Raw genomic sequence first — 15,319 nt, forward strand, 5'->3', positions numbered from 1 at the left:
GTTGGGTCAAATATGGACAAACCCAACTGTTGGGTTAAATTTTGGTTACATTTTTAAATGAGCTTTTTAACCCAACAGTTGGGTTAGTCCATATTTGATCCAACATTGGGTTGAAACAACCCAGCATTTCTTAGAGTGCATAATAAAAAAAACATGACTTAAAAAAAAACAGTTATCTCTTTTTGCAAATAAACTCTTCATATATTTTTTTAGAGAAATCTCTCTTATTGCAAATCGATATGTCCACAGACCCCTGCAGTACCTTTAAGAAAATTTTGTTAGTGTATCATATCATATTCTTTTTGAGCATTATTTTAATTCAAGGTTACAACTTGAAGACTTCTGTAACATTCAGTGATAATACTGAAGCTTTTATTTTATTAACTAACTGATTTAGAGATTATAAGACAAGTAATATAAAGTAGAAAATAAGATTGGCCCATGATCCTTTTGTCTTTGCTCAGTCAACACCTTTTCCCTTTCCTAAAACAAATGTTATAAAGAGGGAAAGTCCCTCCGATGCCAATGCTTTAGGTAAAAATAACCTGTATTCTGAACAAAGTTGTAGTGTTTCCTTCGAAGCGTGAACACAAAGAATGTTTTATAATGGTCTTAAGATGACTCACATTTGTAAAAAGATCGAGATATCGAAGTTTATGAAAATGTAATATATTTATTCCATATTGAAGAGCAAGAACAATTTATGCACTTGGCTGGAAAATTGGTTTGAAATTGTGGTTCTTGTATTATGGTTCATTTATGATCTCAAATGCTGGAGACTAATGCTGGCTCCATAATGCATTGAAATGGACCTCATTTACTTTACTTCTGTGCTGCAATCCCCATAGCTATCTTAAGAGCTTTTCCATGATTCCAACTGCACAAGTAAAGTGGTTGAGGAGACAAGTCAATAAAACCACCAGTCATTCTCATGTGAGGATCATGTACACTAATGTATCTTCCAAGCTTTTATGGAACTGGTAATGTCTATAGAAATATAGACATACAGTGGGTACGGAAAGTATTCAGACCCCCTTAAATTTTTCACTCTTTGTTATATTGCAGCCATTTGCTAAAATCATTTGAGTTCATTTTTTTCCTCATTAATGTACACACAGCACCCCATATGCAGGGGGCCATGATATTATATGCATAAACAAATGTGTATGTGCTACACTTTAAAAAAGTCACAAAAATACTGTGTTAATTTGAGGGTATGAAGGTCTTAATTGATTTTTACAGTTTTTTCCCTGTATTTTGAATGACACATTATACTGTATTGTGTTTTGTTACAGGAAATGTCTAAAAACTGAATGAAAAAAAAAGTCCTGGCAGAAAATTACCAGTACTTTTTCCATTTTCCCACAGATTTTATTCTTACAGTGTACCTTAATAAAATATAAGTTATAAATTGTATTATATGATAAATATGAATACATTTATAACATATAACAGAGGTATATGGGCATTAGAACAATACAAGAAATTCTTCTTTAAATCTCTTTAAATTTGATTAAATTCAAAATGTATATAAATTTTCTCAAACATTTTGCATTGTAAATATGAATATAATATATAACATTCAACAGTCCAATATTATTCCAATTGTAAAAAATATTTCTATTTTCCATTTTCGTTTCAATTTTAGTTAAAGGTATAGTCATTTTAAATATGCCTATAGTTTTTAGCAGTTATTTTAGTACACCAAGAAAAGGTAAAAAAAATAGCTGAAATGAAATATATTTAGGTTATTATATTTTATTTGTATTTATTTTTATGGTTTTAGTTTTAGTTAACTATAAAAACGTCTTTTCACACCAATAAATATACAAATAGCGTGTGTTATTTTTCCTTATCTTGACTAACACAGGGGAATTTCTTCTTCTTCTTCTTCTTCTTCTTCTGGTGTTTTAAGGCGGATGGCAAACAAACCACAGGGAAATGTAAGTGTAATATTCCAGAATAAACAAGCATAACATAATCACAAACACATACACAACTCTAGTCTACTTTGCAACAAACGTTCGCGTTTGCGTAACGCGCCGTGCGGTTTGATCCTTCTGGCTCGCTGTAGTATTGATGTGGCCAAGGCAGTCAGGTTCCACGTCATTCGGAAGGATCAGAATCTCTCCAGACACGGATGCGCACACAGAAGAAGAGAGAGACCTTAGACCTGTTCGAAAGGTAACGTTAATCAATTGGCAGCTTTACAAAAGAGCACCTAAATAAGAGACAGCTTTGTTGTTATTTTGAGCTGCTTCGAGCACGGAAGCGCTGGTCGTCTGTGTTAGGTTTGGTCGCAAACTGTTAGCGTGCTAGCTGCTACTGTAGCAGTGATATCGAACGATCACGCAATCAATAATATAACTGTATAACCTTAAGTCCGTTATCAAGATGTATTATCAAACAGCAGTGGGGATATTAATACGCTATTTATTTATAATAACTGCACAACATGGTGCAAATTGGTCTTCTGCCACGGCTGGTAAACTAGCTGCTAATTCAATGAATACTGTGCGGCCGCAGACCTTGAGACTTCTGAAGGGATATTGATATAAAAATTCTTGTTAACAGAGGAGACCCTGAAATCACCTAAAATTCATGTAGTTATACATATACAGTGGAAGTACCATAGTGGTCTTTGAAGTGCTTTGGAATGGTACGTAAATACAAGGTGCGTGGATATGGTAATCATTTAAAGGTGCGACCTGTGTTTTTGATAATAACAAAAGGTTTTACTTATGAAAACGAACAATTTATTAGAGGTCGACCGATAGTGCATTTTGCCGATACAGATAGCTAGGTTGGACCACACTGGCCGATACCGATTGATTAACCGATAGTTTTAAAATTGATACTGAACAAAAACTAAAATAGTGCTTTATTAACAAAAACAGTACTGAACCATACTAGTAGTAGGAGTAAAAAATTTTAGTAATGGTAAATGTTGAAATTAACACTCTAACAAGGAACAATACGTACACGGCTTTCATTAATCTTAATGCTACAAATGGACTCTTATTTTAAAGTGTTACCATTTCATTTCAACTGTCATGCTTAAAGATGCACATCTTTAAATATATACACAAAGGCTATAGCATTAAAATTATATACATATGGATAGTTTATGTATACTCTCACACTTTAACTGCTTCTATTCTTGAACACTTGATCATCTAATCAAAATAAAAGCGCAGCGCTGACTCTAGGAGAACTCACCGGTATCACACACACTCCCGACGCGTCGCGTTCAACTCGAGCAGCGGTCTAAAACAGTTTATTTAATCACCAAACGGACACAAGTTTACTTCAAGAATGAACAATTTGGCATGGATGAGTTTGAAGTTCGGTGTTTAGAAAACGGAGCAAACGGAAAGAGAAAGCGCGATCTATATTATAGCTCTATAAATGAAGCACACAGACTTTATTAGAGCCACAGAAAGACAAACGTTTTGCTGAAAATGCACAATACACAATTCATTATGTGCATAAACAACGATTCGGGACTAATATAATGTATTTTAAAGGAAAAATATGTGAATGACGCTCTGTGGCGCGGCAGGATTTTCTGTTGGCTGCATTTAAATCCGCGTCTGAAGTTTCCCGCTCTGTTCAGCGTGCAGTATCACGTGTCTAAACAAACAGCACGTGCTGTCAGTGATTTCAACCACTAGAGGCCGCCCGGAAAACTATCGACATGGATATTTGCAGATAACCGATAGTTCCAGCAATCAACTATCGGTGCCGATTAATCGGCAAAACCGATACATCGGTCGACCTCTACAATTTATATGAATTTATATAGTGCTTTGAGCTAGTGGTCTGGTCACTTTATGCATATGCATGAACATAAAACTACCAAACAATATACCTCATACCGATAGCGTTGTCATATATTTGACTATTCATTTGAACTTTTAGTGATGTGTTGTAACCTGTGTTTCAGGAAAACTCATTCTCTCTGAGTGGAGTCTCTTGAAGAGAAAAAAGAGCTGACATAATGACAGCCGCGGAGAATGTGTGTTACACACTCATCAATGTCACCAATGACTCTGAACCACCATCAGAAGTCAGCTTGAAAACTGATTTAGGTAATATTCATGTGGGGTAGTTTATTAAATAAAATTACATTTATTAAATGTGAATTTATATTAACGTGCAACGCATGCCATTTTAAAAGTTTGGGGTTGGTAAGGTTTTTCAAAAGTTTTTGAAAGAAGTCTCTTATGTTCACTAGGGTTGCATATATTTGATCAAAATGCAGTAAAATAATTATTATAATCAAATATTATTACAATGTAATTTTCTACATGTATTTTAAAATGTCATTTGTTCTTGTGATGGCAAAGCTGAATTGTCATGAGCCCCATTGCTCCAGTCTTCAGAGTCACATGAGCTTCAGAAATCATTCTAATATGCTGATTTGGTGCTCAAAAACATGTATTATTTTTTAGCACAGTTGAAAACACTTGTGCTGCTGTTTAGTGGAAACTGTCTTTTTTCAGGATTTTTTTTTAATGAAAGTTCAAAAGAACCGCATTTATTTGAAATCAAAATCTTTTATAACACTATAACACAAGTCTTTGCTGTCACTTTTGATCAATTGAATGTGTCCTTACTGAATAAAAGTTCTAATTTCATTTTAAAATGATTTTACTGACCCCAAATATTCGAAAGGTCGTAAACATGTGTAACAGTTTTCCTCTTTTATTTTTGTCACAACAGAAAAGGGGGAAATCAAAGCCAAGACAGAGGCTTTGAAAAAGGTCATCATCATGATCCTGAATGGAGAGAAACTTCCAGGCCTATTAATGACCATTATTCGGTTTGTGCTGCCTCTTCAGGACCACACAATTAAGAAACTATTACTAGTTTTTTGGGAAATTGTTCCCAAAACGACTCCTGATGGCAAACTTCTTCAGGAGATGATCTTGGTCTGTGATGCCTACAGGAAGGTAGGCATGAAATATGCAACTTAATGTTTATTGTAAAGAGGTATATTGTGTGTATTTCTTTGTTCAAATATGCCATCTGTGTTATGCATCATAGGATCTCCAGCATCCCAATGAGTTCATCCGTGGCTCCACCCTGCGCTTCCTGTGCAAGCTGAAGGAATCTGAGCTGCTGGAGCCCCTCATGCCAGCGATCCGTGCCTGTCTGGAGCATCGTCACAGCTATGTACGCCGCAATGCAGTCCTGGCCATCTACACTATCTACAGGTGTGTTGATGGATCTTTGTGTACGCACAAGCAAGAAACAAATATCAAAGACTTTTATCATTATTATTTATATATATATATATATATTATTATTATTATTATTTTATTTTTTAGGAACTTTGAGCATTTGATCCCAGACGCCCCTGAGTTGATTCATGATTTTCTCGTAAATGAGAAAGATGCAAGCTGCAAGAGAAATGCTTTTATGATGCTGATTCATGCAGATCAGGTACATAGTCTTATTATAGTTTTACAAGTTATATTTTTTAGTACAAGAATGTGAATCTCGTGAAACTACGTTCATGTTCTTCTAATAATTATTGCAGGATAGAGCTTTGGACTACCTTAGCACCTGTATTGATCAGGTGCATACTTTCGGAGACATTCTACAGCTTGTTATCGTGGAACTGATTTATAAGGCGAGTTGTTTATTCACAATACTATTCACAGTACTATCTATCTTCTATCTTCACAAGTCATTCTTGTTTAACCCTCAGAGACCCAGCATAGTGGAACTGCAACTTCAGTATAAACAAATTAAATAATACTTAACTCTGACTAAATATGGGTAAAAACAATGCATAACAGTAGCTGACACTCTGAAATTGATCTCAACAACCGTTTTTTTGGGGAAAATATTTGCACATTAACTGCCACAGCTTGTAGTCTCACAAAATGACACCAGATAGCTGACACAATTCTTAGTAGGTTTGGAACATCTAATTACAAAGCAAGTATTTGACATCAGGGTTTCTTTTATTTTACTTCTATATGTCTAGTGATGGGAAAGGCTTTGACAAGGCTTATGCCCAGATTATACTTTGGGTTTACAAACAAATAATATTTAATATAAATAAATAAGTGCTTGGATGTGAATATTTATTACAGTGTTTAAACAGTCAGATAACTTCATTTACACACAACTTTCACCACTTTATCCTTACATTTTGTACTGTAGGGGTGGGATTTTACAACCCTAAATGTCCATTAATTTCACTATTTAGTTTCTTGTGTGTGTGTGTGTGTGTGTATGTATGTATGTATATATATATAAATAAAGGCTTCTTAAAAACAACATGTTTATGGGTATTTCTTATTTGTATCTTGTAGCCAACGTCAAATCATCAATTTCTATTTTGGATGTACTATTTTATTACAGAAATGCTGTCTTCAACAGCACAGTTATCCCTGTTGTTCAATCAAATTCTAAGCGCTTCCGCTTTACGCACCCTGCATACTGCCAGATGGTCTTAAACGCATTCTCAGTGTCTATTTTACATTCTTAAATTTGTTTAGGTCTGCCATGCCAACCCCACAGAGAGAGCTCGTTTCATCCGTTGTATCTACAACCTGCTGCAGTCATCCAGTCCTGCTGTAAAATATGAAGCAGCTGGAACTCTGGTTACTCTGTCCAGCGCTCCCACTGCCATTAAGGTACAGCATCTAACTCCACAGTTGCTCTCATATACTTTTTCTGCATGGTGGTAAATGGAAGTTGAAGGGCATTGTTTGCATGTTCTTTTTGTGTTTCAGGCTGCTGCTCAGTGCTACATTGATCTGATCATTAAAGAGAGTGACAACAACGTTAAGCTCATTGTTCTGGACCGACTGATCGAGCTGAAGGAACATCCTACACATGAGCGTGTGCTGCAGGTACACATGAGTGCATCACCTCGTTTGGAGACATTCATTCCACAAGTGAAACCTAGCAGTAAGCTTGTTGCTGTGTCTTATACATAGGACCTTGTGATGGATATTCTGAGGGTTTTGACCACTCCTGATCTTGAGGTCCGCAAGAAGACCCTACAGCTTGCCCTGGACCTGGTGTCATCCCGCAATGTAGAAGAGGTATGTGTCAATACCTTCCATTTAAAAGGATTGTTCACCCAGAAACTAACATTATCATTTATTCATGTCGTTACAAACCTTTATGATATGCTTTTTTTTTAAAAGGGGAAAGGAAAAATGTATTGGCCTCTCTTTTCCATGTAATAAAGGGAACATTTACAGGGACTTTATACGGCCAAAAAGGCACTATAAAAGTAGTCCATCTGAGTGGGGTGGGGTGGTCACACTGCACATTTAGTTCTGTGGACTTCCATTTATATGCATGCAAATATGGAAGACCGGAAACTCAAGCTCATGCAAAGAAGTTTCACATTTTTATACATTCCAAAGTTCAGGAAACTTCAGTTTGTTATTTTTAAGTTTGAAATAAGAGGTGCCACAGAGCATGATGTCATATCAAGTGTGAAGAAATGTCAAATTTTTTAAAGTCTAGTGCAGGGGTGGCGAACTCCGGTCCTGGAGAGCCGCAGCCCTGCATAGTTCAGCTCCAACCCTAATTAAAACTCACCTGCCTGTAGTGTCCTAGTAACCGTTCAGACCTTGACTAGCTTGTTCAGGTGTGCTTGATTAGGGTTGAAGCAAAACTCTACAGGGCTGCAGCTCTCCAGGACCGACGTTCGCCACTCCTGGTCTAGTGTGATCACTGATTTATGTGCCATATTCTGGTGTTTTTATATATAATTTTAGAGCTTGACATCCTGGATCCCTATTTACTCTCTCATTATATGTAAAAACTAAACAAAAAAAGTTTTTCATGCAGTGGTAAATAATTACTATTTAATAGGGCTGTGCAAAAAATCGAATGCGATTTTCATGTAAATCTCGTCAGTAAAGCCGCTTCTGGTAATTAGTAGTAAATCTCCAGCACGTGCTTTCAGATGGAGCGGCATTTACTACACAGAGCCATAGATCACTGACAAGCTACACCAGAGGCGGCTTTACTGACGAGATTCGCATGAAAATCGCATTCGATTTTTTGCACAGCCCTACTATTTAATGTCAAATCATCTTTCCGATTCAAGCAAAGGACCTGAATTGTTATTTTTTTGCAGCTGGTTATAGTGCTAAAGAAAGAAGTCATCAAAACCAACAATGTGACTGAGCATGAGGACACAGACAAGTACAGGCAGCTGCTTGTTCGCACTCTCCACTCCTGTAGCGTGCGCTTCCCTGACATGGCAGCCAATGTCATCCCTGTGGTACGGCTGTTGAGTGAACGCTCTGACCTCTTTTGATGCATTTCAGCTGTTTCAAAACATTCATTACTAGCAACAGAATTGATTAATGCAGCATTTTGTTATAAAACGAATTGAATTGAAGTTACAGAATTGAAATGTTCAGAATTGAATTTACTGTTAATACAGCTAGCCCTTTTAGATGTTCTCATGATTAACAAACTCACTGTTCTCATCTTTGCTCTTAAATGTACTATTTGTGTTTTGTGTGTGGCCACAGCTGATGGAGTTCCTGAGTGACACTAACGAGGCGGCCGCAGCCGACGTGCTGGAGTTTGTGCGTGAGGCGATTCAGAGGTTTGACAACCTTAGACCTCTCATCATTGAGAAGATGCTAGAGGTCTTTCACGCTATCAAGACGGTCAAGTAAGAAATGCTGCTTAACTGCTTCATTAGAAGTTTGATCATTTGCGTAAATCATATGTATTAAATTGCGTAAATCATCTGTATTAAAAATTAATTGGTCTATTATTCTGGACTGCTTAATAGTACTTTGACTCGATTGGGGTTATAAAAGGGATCATGATGCATTGCAGTGATTTTAAATGAGGACTTTTCTGTTGCAGGATTTACAGAGGAGCTCTGTGGATTTTGGGTGAATATTGCAGCACTAAAGAAGACATCCAGAGTGTCATGACAGAAGTCCGCAGATCTTTGGGAGAGGTCTGTAGGGCAGCAGTTCATATTGCTTTAAGTTCAGGGCTCATCATTAACACCTGTCTGGAACAAGCAGCAAATTAACACTGTTAACATTAGTAAACATATTAAGTTGAATGAAATTGAGTCAAAGGCTTTAGGGTTCAATAGTGTTGTATTGGAAAATAAAAATGATGGTACTTCTCATGTTTCTGGAAATATCTGGAAATTTCACAAATGTGATTTTCCAGGCCTGGAAAATTCTTGAAAATTAATAATATCTTAAAAGATCACGGACAGTTCTGTAGTCAATATGAAAGTGAGAAACTTTCTTTGGCTAGGAACTATTATAACGAATAACGAGTGTGATCACTGTAAATTAATTTTTCAAAACTAAAGATGACTTTAAAAGTCATAGATGAGTTAATTTGTCAAAAGTGTGGGAGCCCTGAATGTAACATTATTATTTCTTCTACTAATAATATGTATAATAGTAATATATTAAAATATGCAGGTTTGCAGAAAAGTTCACAGTAGTGTATAATACACATATAAAACAACTAAAGTGTTATAAAATATACAAAAAATGGGATAAGCATTCTTTATTAATGTTACTACACCTCACAGTGCTCTCAAACATTTGTTTTAAATTAAGATCTTTCTTTTTATTCAGATCCCTATTGTGGAAAATGAGTTGAAAAAGGAGGCTGGAGAGGTGAAACCTGAGGAGGAGGTGACTGCAGCTCCAGCTCCTAAGCTGGTGACAGAAATGGGCACTTACGTCACTCAGAGTGCCCTGAGCACCTCCAGACCATCCAAAAAAGAAGAGGATAGGTGATTATCTCCCCTCTTACTGATACATTATGGAGATTATCCTCCGTATTACATTTCTAAATTATCCCTTTATTCTGTAGGCCTCCTCTGAGGGGTTTCCTGATGGATGGAGACTTTTACGTTGCTGCCTCATTGGCCACCACCCTCACCAAAGTGGCCTTGCGCTATGTTGCCCTTGCCGAGGACAAAAAAAGGCAAAATGTAAGTTCAGTTTAAAACAGTGACTAAACTGTAATTATTCATGTGTTTATTTGTGGTGGAATAAATGTTTTTTTTTTCTCTGCCTTTAGTCATTTGTTGCTGAGGCTATGTTGATCATGGCCACTGTGCTCCATCTTGGCAAGTCATCTCTACCCAAGAAGCCCATCACAGATGATGATGTGGACCGGATCTCACTGTGCCTCAAGGTCCTGTCCGAGTGCTCGCCCCTCATGAATGACATCTTTAACAAGGAATGCCGCAGATCTCTGTCCCATATGCTCGCTGTCAGACTGGAGGAGGAGAAACTGTCTCAGAAGGTAAGCATGTTTCTGCATCGCTTCCTGGTAGTTAGTGAAATCAGAAACCTAATAATATAATTATAGTATTGTTATATCCATGTGAAGATATAGACAAACTAGGGATGCACCGATACCACTTTTTCCAGTACTCGCCCGATACCGATACTTTTATTTTTGGTGCTTGCCGATAACGAGTACCGATACCAATATTTTTATTGCATTTGTAAATTTTTTAAATATTGGGTACTGAAACCAAAAGAGTATGTATAATGTTAGTTGGTTAACTTCATTTATCAAATAGATACAGTCAAACCAAAATTTATTCAGACACCTTTTCAACATTTCTCACATTATCACAGTTTATTAGCTATAGTTTTGAAAATGGTAATAAAATATCACAAGAACTCGGAGTTAAACTGTGTCAGAACAAATTCAGCTTGATAATGTTAGATAACTTTGATAGAAAGGTATGTAATGGATTACAATCAACCAAAAATTAAGACCGCTGTTAGTATGACAGTATTTACACAACTATCAATACTTAGTCGGGCAACCCTTAGCCTTAATGACAGCATATAGTCTCCTGGGCATGCTGTCATCCAGCTTCATGCAAACCTCAACTTCAATTTTTTTTCCCCCAGACTCGGTCTGAATAATTTTTGGTCACAAATTTGTATCAGGTTTACTGGTTGGTAGTCCACTGTATGAAGAAATTTTGGGTATAATTTGTCACAGTTTACTTTATTTTGCTATCCTCACTTACATAAATGAACTATAGTGTCCTGCACCCACTAGTAAAAAAAAAATATATATCAAAAATTATATCTGGTCTCTGTCTGAATAATTTTTGGTTTGACTGTATATCCTTCTGTTATTTTCACACTTAATTATGCCCATTAAAATGTATTTTACAAGTTTTTGTTACTTTCACTGTTCATTTTTTTGCTCTGTGGTACATCATCTTTAATTTAATAGCATTAGAGCTGCTCCATTGCAGCGGCTCAGTACTGTAATCACGTGCTTTGCTGTAATAATGCAGGGAACCACTCAAATCTCCTAACTGTGATATTTTCAGAAATAGAAGTCACATTTTTTTTTCATCTGAAACATGCTGCGATTTATATTCCAAAGACACTCCTATAATGCAGAAACACTCAAGCAAGCAAAACACGCGCAACGCGTGCATGTATTTGTACTGATGCAGAACAGTACAGCCTAGCGCATTTCACACAGGCTGCTAGATTCACTTTCGCCAGAAAGTCGTGTATGCCTAAGGTTAAAAATAAATGATGTTTATAGTGAATGCCCCTATAAATGGTCTTATTTTTACGGTTTAGTTTTAATCCAAATGATGCATGTGCTAAGTGAGTGAACATCAATAAAGATCACTCTCTGGGCGCTCTCTCTCTCTCTACCGTTAAGTAACTTGTGCATTGTTTTACTTACTTGTTTTTGGCATATCTGACCGAACTACAAACTTTCCAGTGATGTCTGTGAGAAAGGTATATTCACTCGACAAGCTCGCGCATCTGCGCCGCCGCGCGCTTAATCCACTCAGCGTGCTTTGTTTATCAGCTCGCGCACACCAGCTATACAGGCATTAATACTGAATGTTTAACATTATATTCATTGCATACATATACTTCGTAGACATCCTTAATCTCTAATAACTCCATTCTGCTGTCTGTTGTTCTGTTGTCGGGGGTTTCATTGTCTGAATATGGCACTTAACACATGCTGTGTGGTATCGGCGTTTGGTATCGGGGCATTTTAGCGAGTACAAGTACAGGAGCTCAGTATATTAGTAGTAGCTCAGTAGTATGCATCCCTAAGACAAACATATTGTCAGATCTTGTCTTACAGATTAAAAGATGATCATTGCTCATTTATTTGTGACCATTATATTTAATCGTGGTGTTATTTGTTCCCAGAAAGAGTCGGAGAAGCGCAGCGTAACGGTTCAGGCAGATGATCCGATCTCCTTCATGCAGCTGACCGCTAAGAATGAGATGACATCCAAAGAGGATCAATTCCAGCTCAGTCTGCTGGCTGCTATGGGCAATACTCAGAGGAAAGAAGCCGCAGACCCTCTGGCCTCCAAACTTAATAAGGTGTTTGGAAGATTTTATATGGATCTGTTTGAATCTGTGCAAGCCATATTTTTATGATGATGACGACTAGTTGCAAAGCTTAAACATAACTGGAAAGGTTGCTTGTAGTTTGTCATCTTTGACCACCAGAGGGCATGTTGGTTCAACTGATGGAAATTGTTAATGCCTCACATCAGGCAGGAGTACAAATTAACTCCTCATCCTCGTTTGAAATGTGAGCTTCTGGTCTTTTTAATTTTTGTGCATTTGTTTATCAGTTAGATTACCATGACTAGTGGTTCTCAATCTTTTTGAATCTAAGGCCCCCCTTTGTCCTCAACAATATTTGAAGGCCCTCTTCCCTTATAGATGTAATGAAGGTTTTTTTTATTTATTTAAAATAGTTACATTTTGAAAGTTTTAAGAGCTAAATTTTCTTCAAAAATCTTATTCTATTTAACAAATGAATGTATATGATTTCTCCAGGTCTAGAAATATCCCTTTTTTTTTTTAACTTAGTCTACCTTAAGAGCTGTAAGAAGCCTGTTTTTTTTTTAAATAAAGTAAAAAAAAGAAGAATTTTTAGCTTATTTTTATTGTAATTTTTCTTTTTAGCTTGACTTTTCTTATTTTAAGTAATTTTAAGTTATCTTAAGGCCCCTTATTGGCCCTCAGCCACCTGGTTGAAAACCATTGTCACTGAGCTGTCTCATGTTTTCTTCCAGGTCACCCAGTTAACTGGTTTCTCAGATCCAGTGTACGCAGAAGCTTATGTCCATGTCAATCAGTATGACATTGTCCTGGATGTCCTGGTTGTTAATCAGACTAGCGACACCCTACAGAACTGTACCCTGGAGCTGGCAACACTTGGTACAAGTTGTTCCTTTGATCCTTTAAAAAAAAAAACTCTATTGTATGTGTTTGGTGCATGTTTTACTGAACATGTTCTTCAATCTCCAGGTGATCTTAAATTGGTTGAGAAACCATCTCCTCTTACATTGGCTCCTCACGACTTTGCCAACATAAAAGCCAATGTGAAAGTAGCCTCCACAGAGAATGGCATCATATTTGGAAACATAGGTTAGTGGAGCTGTCCTTATTCAAACCTGTACCAGTTTTTGTTGTTGAGGAGGGACCTGGAATCACTTTAATAAACAAAACCGCCTGTTTTGCAGTATATGATGTATCAGGAGCAGCCAGTGACAGGAACTGCGTAGTCCTCAGCGACATTCACATTGATATCATGGACTACATTCAGCCGGCCTCCTGCACAGACACCGAGTTCAGACAGATGTGGGCTGAATTTGAGTGGGAAAATAAGGCAAGTCTCGGGTGTCTGGTGATTCCTTTTTGCAGATAATGGCTATGTTAATCTCCATTTTGTGAGAGGGAATGTCTGGAATTTGTTCTGTGTTTTGTTTCCACAAAGGTGACCGTCAACACCAACATCATAGATCTGAACGACTACCTTCAACACATTCTTAAATCTACCAACATGAAGTGCTTGACCCCAGAGAAGGTACAGTACCCACTCGATGAGAACAGTAAATGCTTCTGTGACGTTATAATGTTATTTCATTCATATCTCATGTTTTGCTTTTGTAACTCAGACCCTGTCCGGCATCTGTGGCTTTATGGCAGCAAATCTATATGCCCGCTCTATATTTGGGGAGGATGCCCTTGCAAACGTCAGCATTGAAAAGCCAATCCACATGGGACCTGATGCCCCAGTCAATGGACATATTCGCATCCGAGCCAAAAGCCAGGTGAATTTGGATTATGTATAGTCATTTGTCTATTTTAATGGTCAGTTACAAAGTCATAATTGATTTTTTTTTTTTTACAACAGTCAGTTCTTGAATTTGCCTGTGTAGTTTATGCATGATTGATAATTCCTCTTTGTTTTTTCATAGGGTATGGCTTTGAGTCTGGGTGATAAAATCAACCTCTCTCAGAAGAGGACCGCCGCATAAATTTCAGAGACTGAGGGCATTGAGTGAAAGGGCGAGATTTGACTAAAAGGCGCTATTGTTACCCCAATGTCTTGTCTTTTTTCTCTAGTGCTTCTTTTGTGTCTCTCCAGACTACCGTACACATGCAGTGCTCTGTGGCCAAGATCTAAGCTCTTCAAACTATGTCTAAAGGGGATCATTTTGACGTTTTCTACCAACACGATTCTTCCTAACTGCTCCAAAAGGGATTGACCCAGTGTTAATCTGTAATCTGTTTCAATAAACATTGCACACCATATATCACGAAAGCGTTTGTATTCTCTTGTTAACGAATAGTGTTACAACAACCCTTTTTTATGAATTGGGTCGCTTGTAAGTAGTCAAGAACAGTCCTGCCCTCAAACCACAGTTGACACAACAAAGGATGTGTTCTCTTGAAGAAAACCTTCTGGAATTTTGATAATTTTGTTATGGTCTCCTGCCTCTTAGATGACTTAGGCTCATAAGACTTGTGGTCAGTCATAACTTTCATGTCTGCGTAGTGTATAATAATATTAAGGACAAAGGCATCAAGGCTGTGGCCTTGCCCCAAGTAGATTTGGCCTTATAAGGAGGCACATTCGTTTTCAAGTGAATAAACGTTACAGTTTAAAGTGCAATAAAAACAATAATATTGTTAAGTATTATTATCATTTAAAATATTTTAAAATGTAATTGTGATGGCACAGCTGAATTTTGAGCAGCCATTACTCCAGTCTTCAGTGGCATAGAATCTAACATGCTGATTTGAAGCTCAAGAAATATATCTTCTTATATTATTATCATCGTTAAAAATAGTTGAGCTGCTTAATATTTTGGGGGAACTCGTGATTCATTTTTTTTAACACATGAACAACGTTCAGAAGAACAGCATTTATATATAATATAAATATTTTTTCATACTGTCACTTTTGATCAGTTTATGCATCCTTGCTGAATAAAAGTATTACTTTAACACACACACAC

At 36.9% G+C, this 15,319-nt stretch overlaps 1 protein-coding gene across 1 annotated transcript; it reads left to right on the forward strand.

Moving 5' to 3' along the window:
* Positions 1-2,074: 2,074 nt before the first annotated feature.
* Positions 2,075-14,612, forward strand: copb1 (COPI coat complex subunit beta 1). Its single transcript, XM_016273136.1, has 22 exons — positions 2,075-2,184; positions 3,947-4,091; positions 4,726-4,955; positions 5,050-5,219; positions 5,334-5,448; positions 5,546-5,638; positions 6,516-6,653; positions 6,753-6,872; positions 6,960-7,067; positions 8,120-8,266; positions 8,523-8,668; positions 8,869-8,965; positions 9,612-9,772; positions 9,853-9,973; positions 10,063-10,290; positions 12,204-12,383; positions 13,088-13,232; positions 13,323-13,442; positions 13,538-13,683; positions 13,792-13,881; positions 13,973-14,128; positions 14,276-14,612. The coding sequence occupies exons 2-22, from the start codon at positions 4,001-4,003 to the stop codon at positions 14,333-14,335; spliced, it is 2,862 nt and encodes a 953-aa protein (XP_016128622.1). The 5' UTR covers positions 2,075-2,184; positions 3,947-4,000; the 3' UTR covers positions 14,336-14,612.
* The last annotated feature ends 707 nt before the right edge of the window (positions 14,613-15,319 follow it).

Source organism: Sinocyclocheilus grahami, unplaced genomic scaffold, assembly GCF_001515645.1.
Source record: "Sinocyclocheilus grahami isolate Dianchi unplaced genomic scaffold, SAMN03320097.WGS_v1.1 scaffold76.1, whole genome shotgun sequence".
Taxonomy (NCBI): domain Eukaryota; kingdom Metazoa; phylum Chordata; class Actinopteri; order Cypriniformes; family Cyprinidae; genus Sinocyclocheilus; species Sinocyclocheilus grahami.

What these genes read in the sequence shown, in the direction of transcription:
- copb1 (XM_016273136.1), top strand. Translation starts at nt 4,001, where the DNA reads ATGACAGCCGCGGAGAATGTGTGTTACACACTCATCAATGTCACCAAT. An exon ending in TCTGTGATGCCTACAGGAAG is followed by an intron (nt 4,956 to 5,049) that starts GTAGGCATGAAA and finishes TATGCATCATAG; the next exon opens with GATCTCCAGCATCCCAATGA. An exon ending in GCCATCTACACTATCTACAG is followed by an intron (nt 5,220 to 5,333) that starts GTGTGTTGATGG and finishes TTTATTTTTTAG; the next exon opens with GAACTTTGAGCATTTGATCC.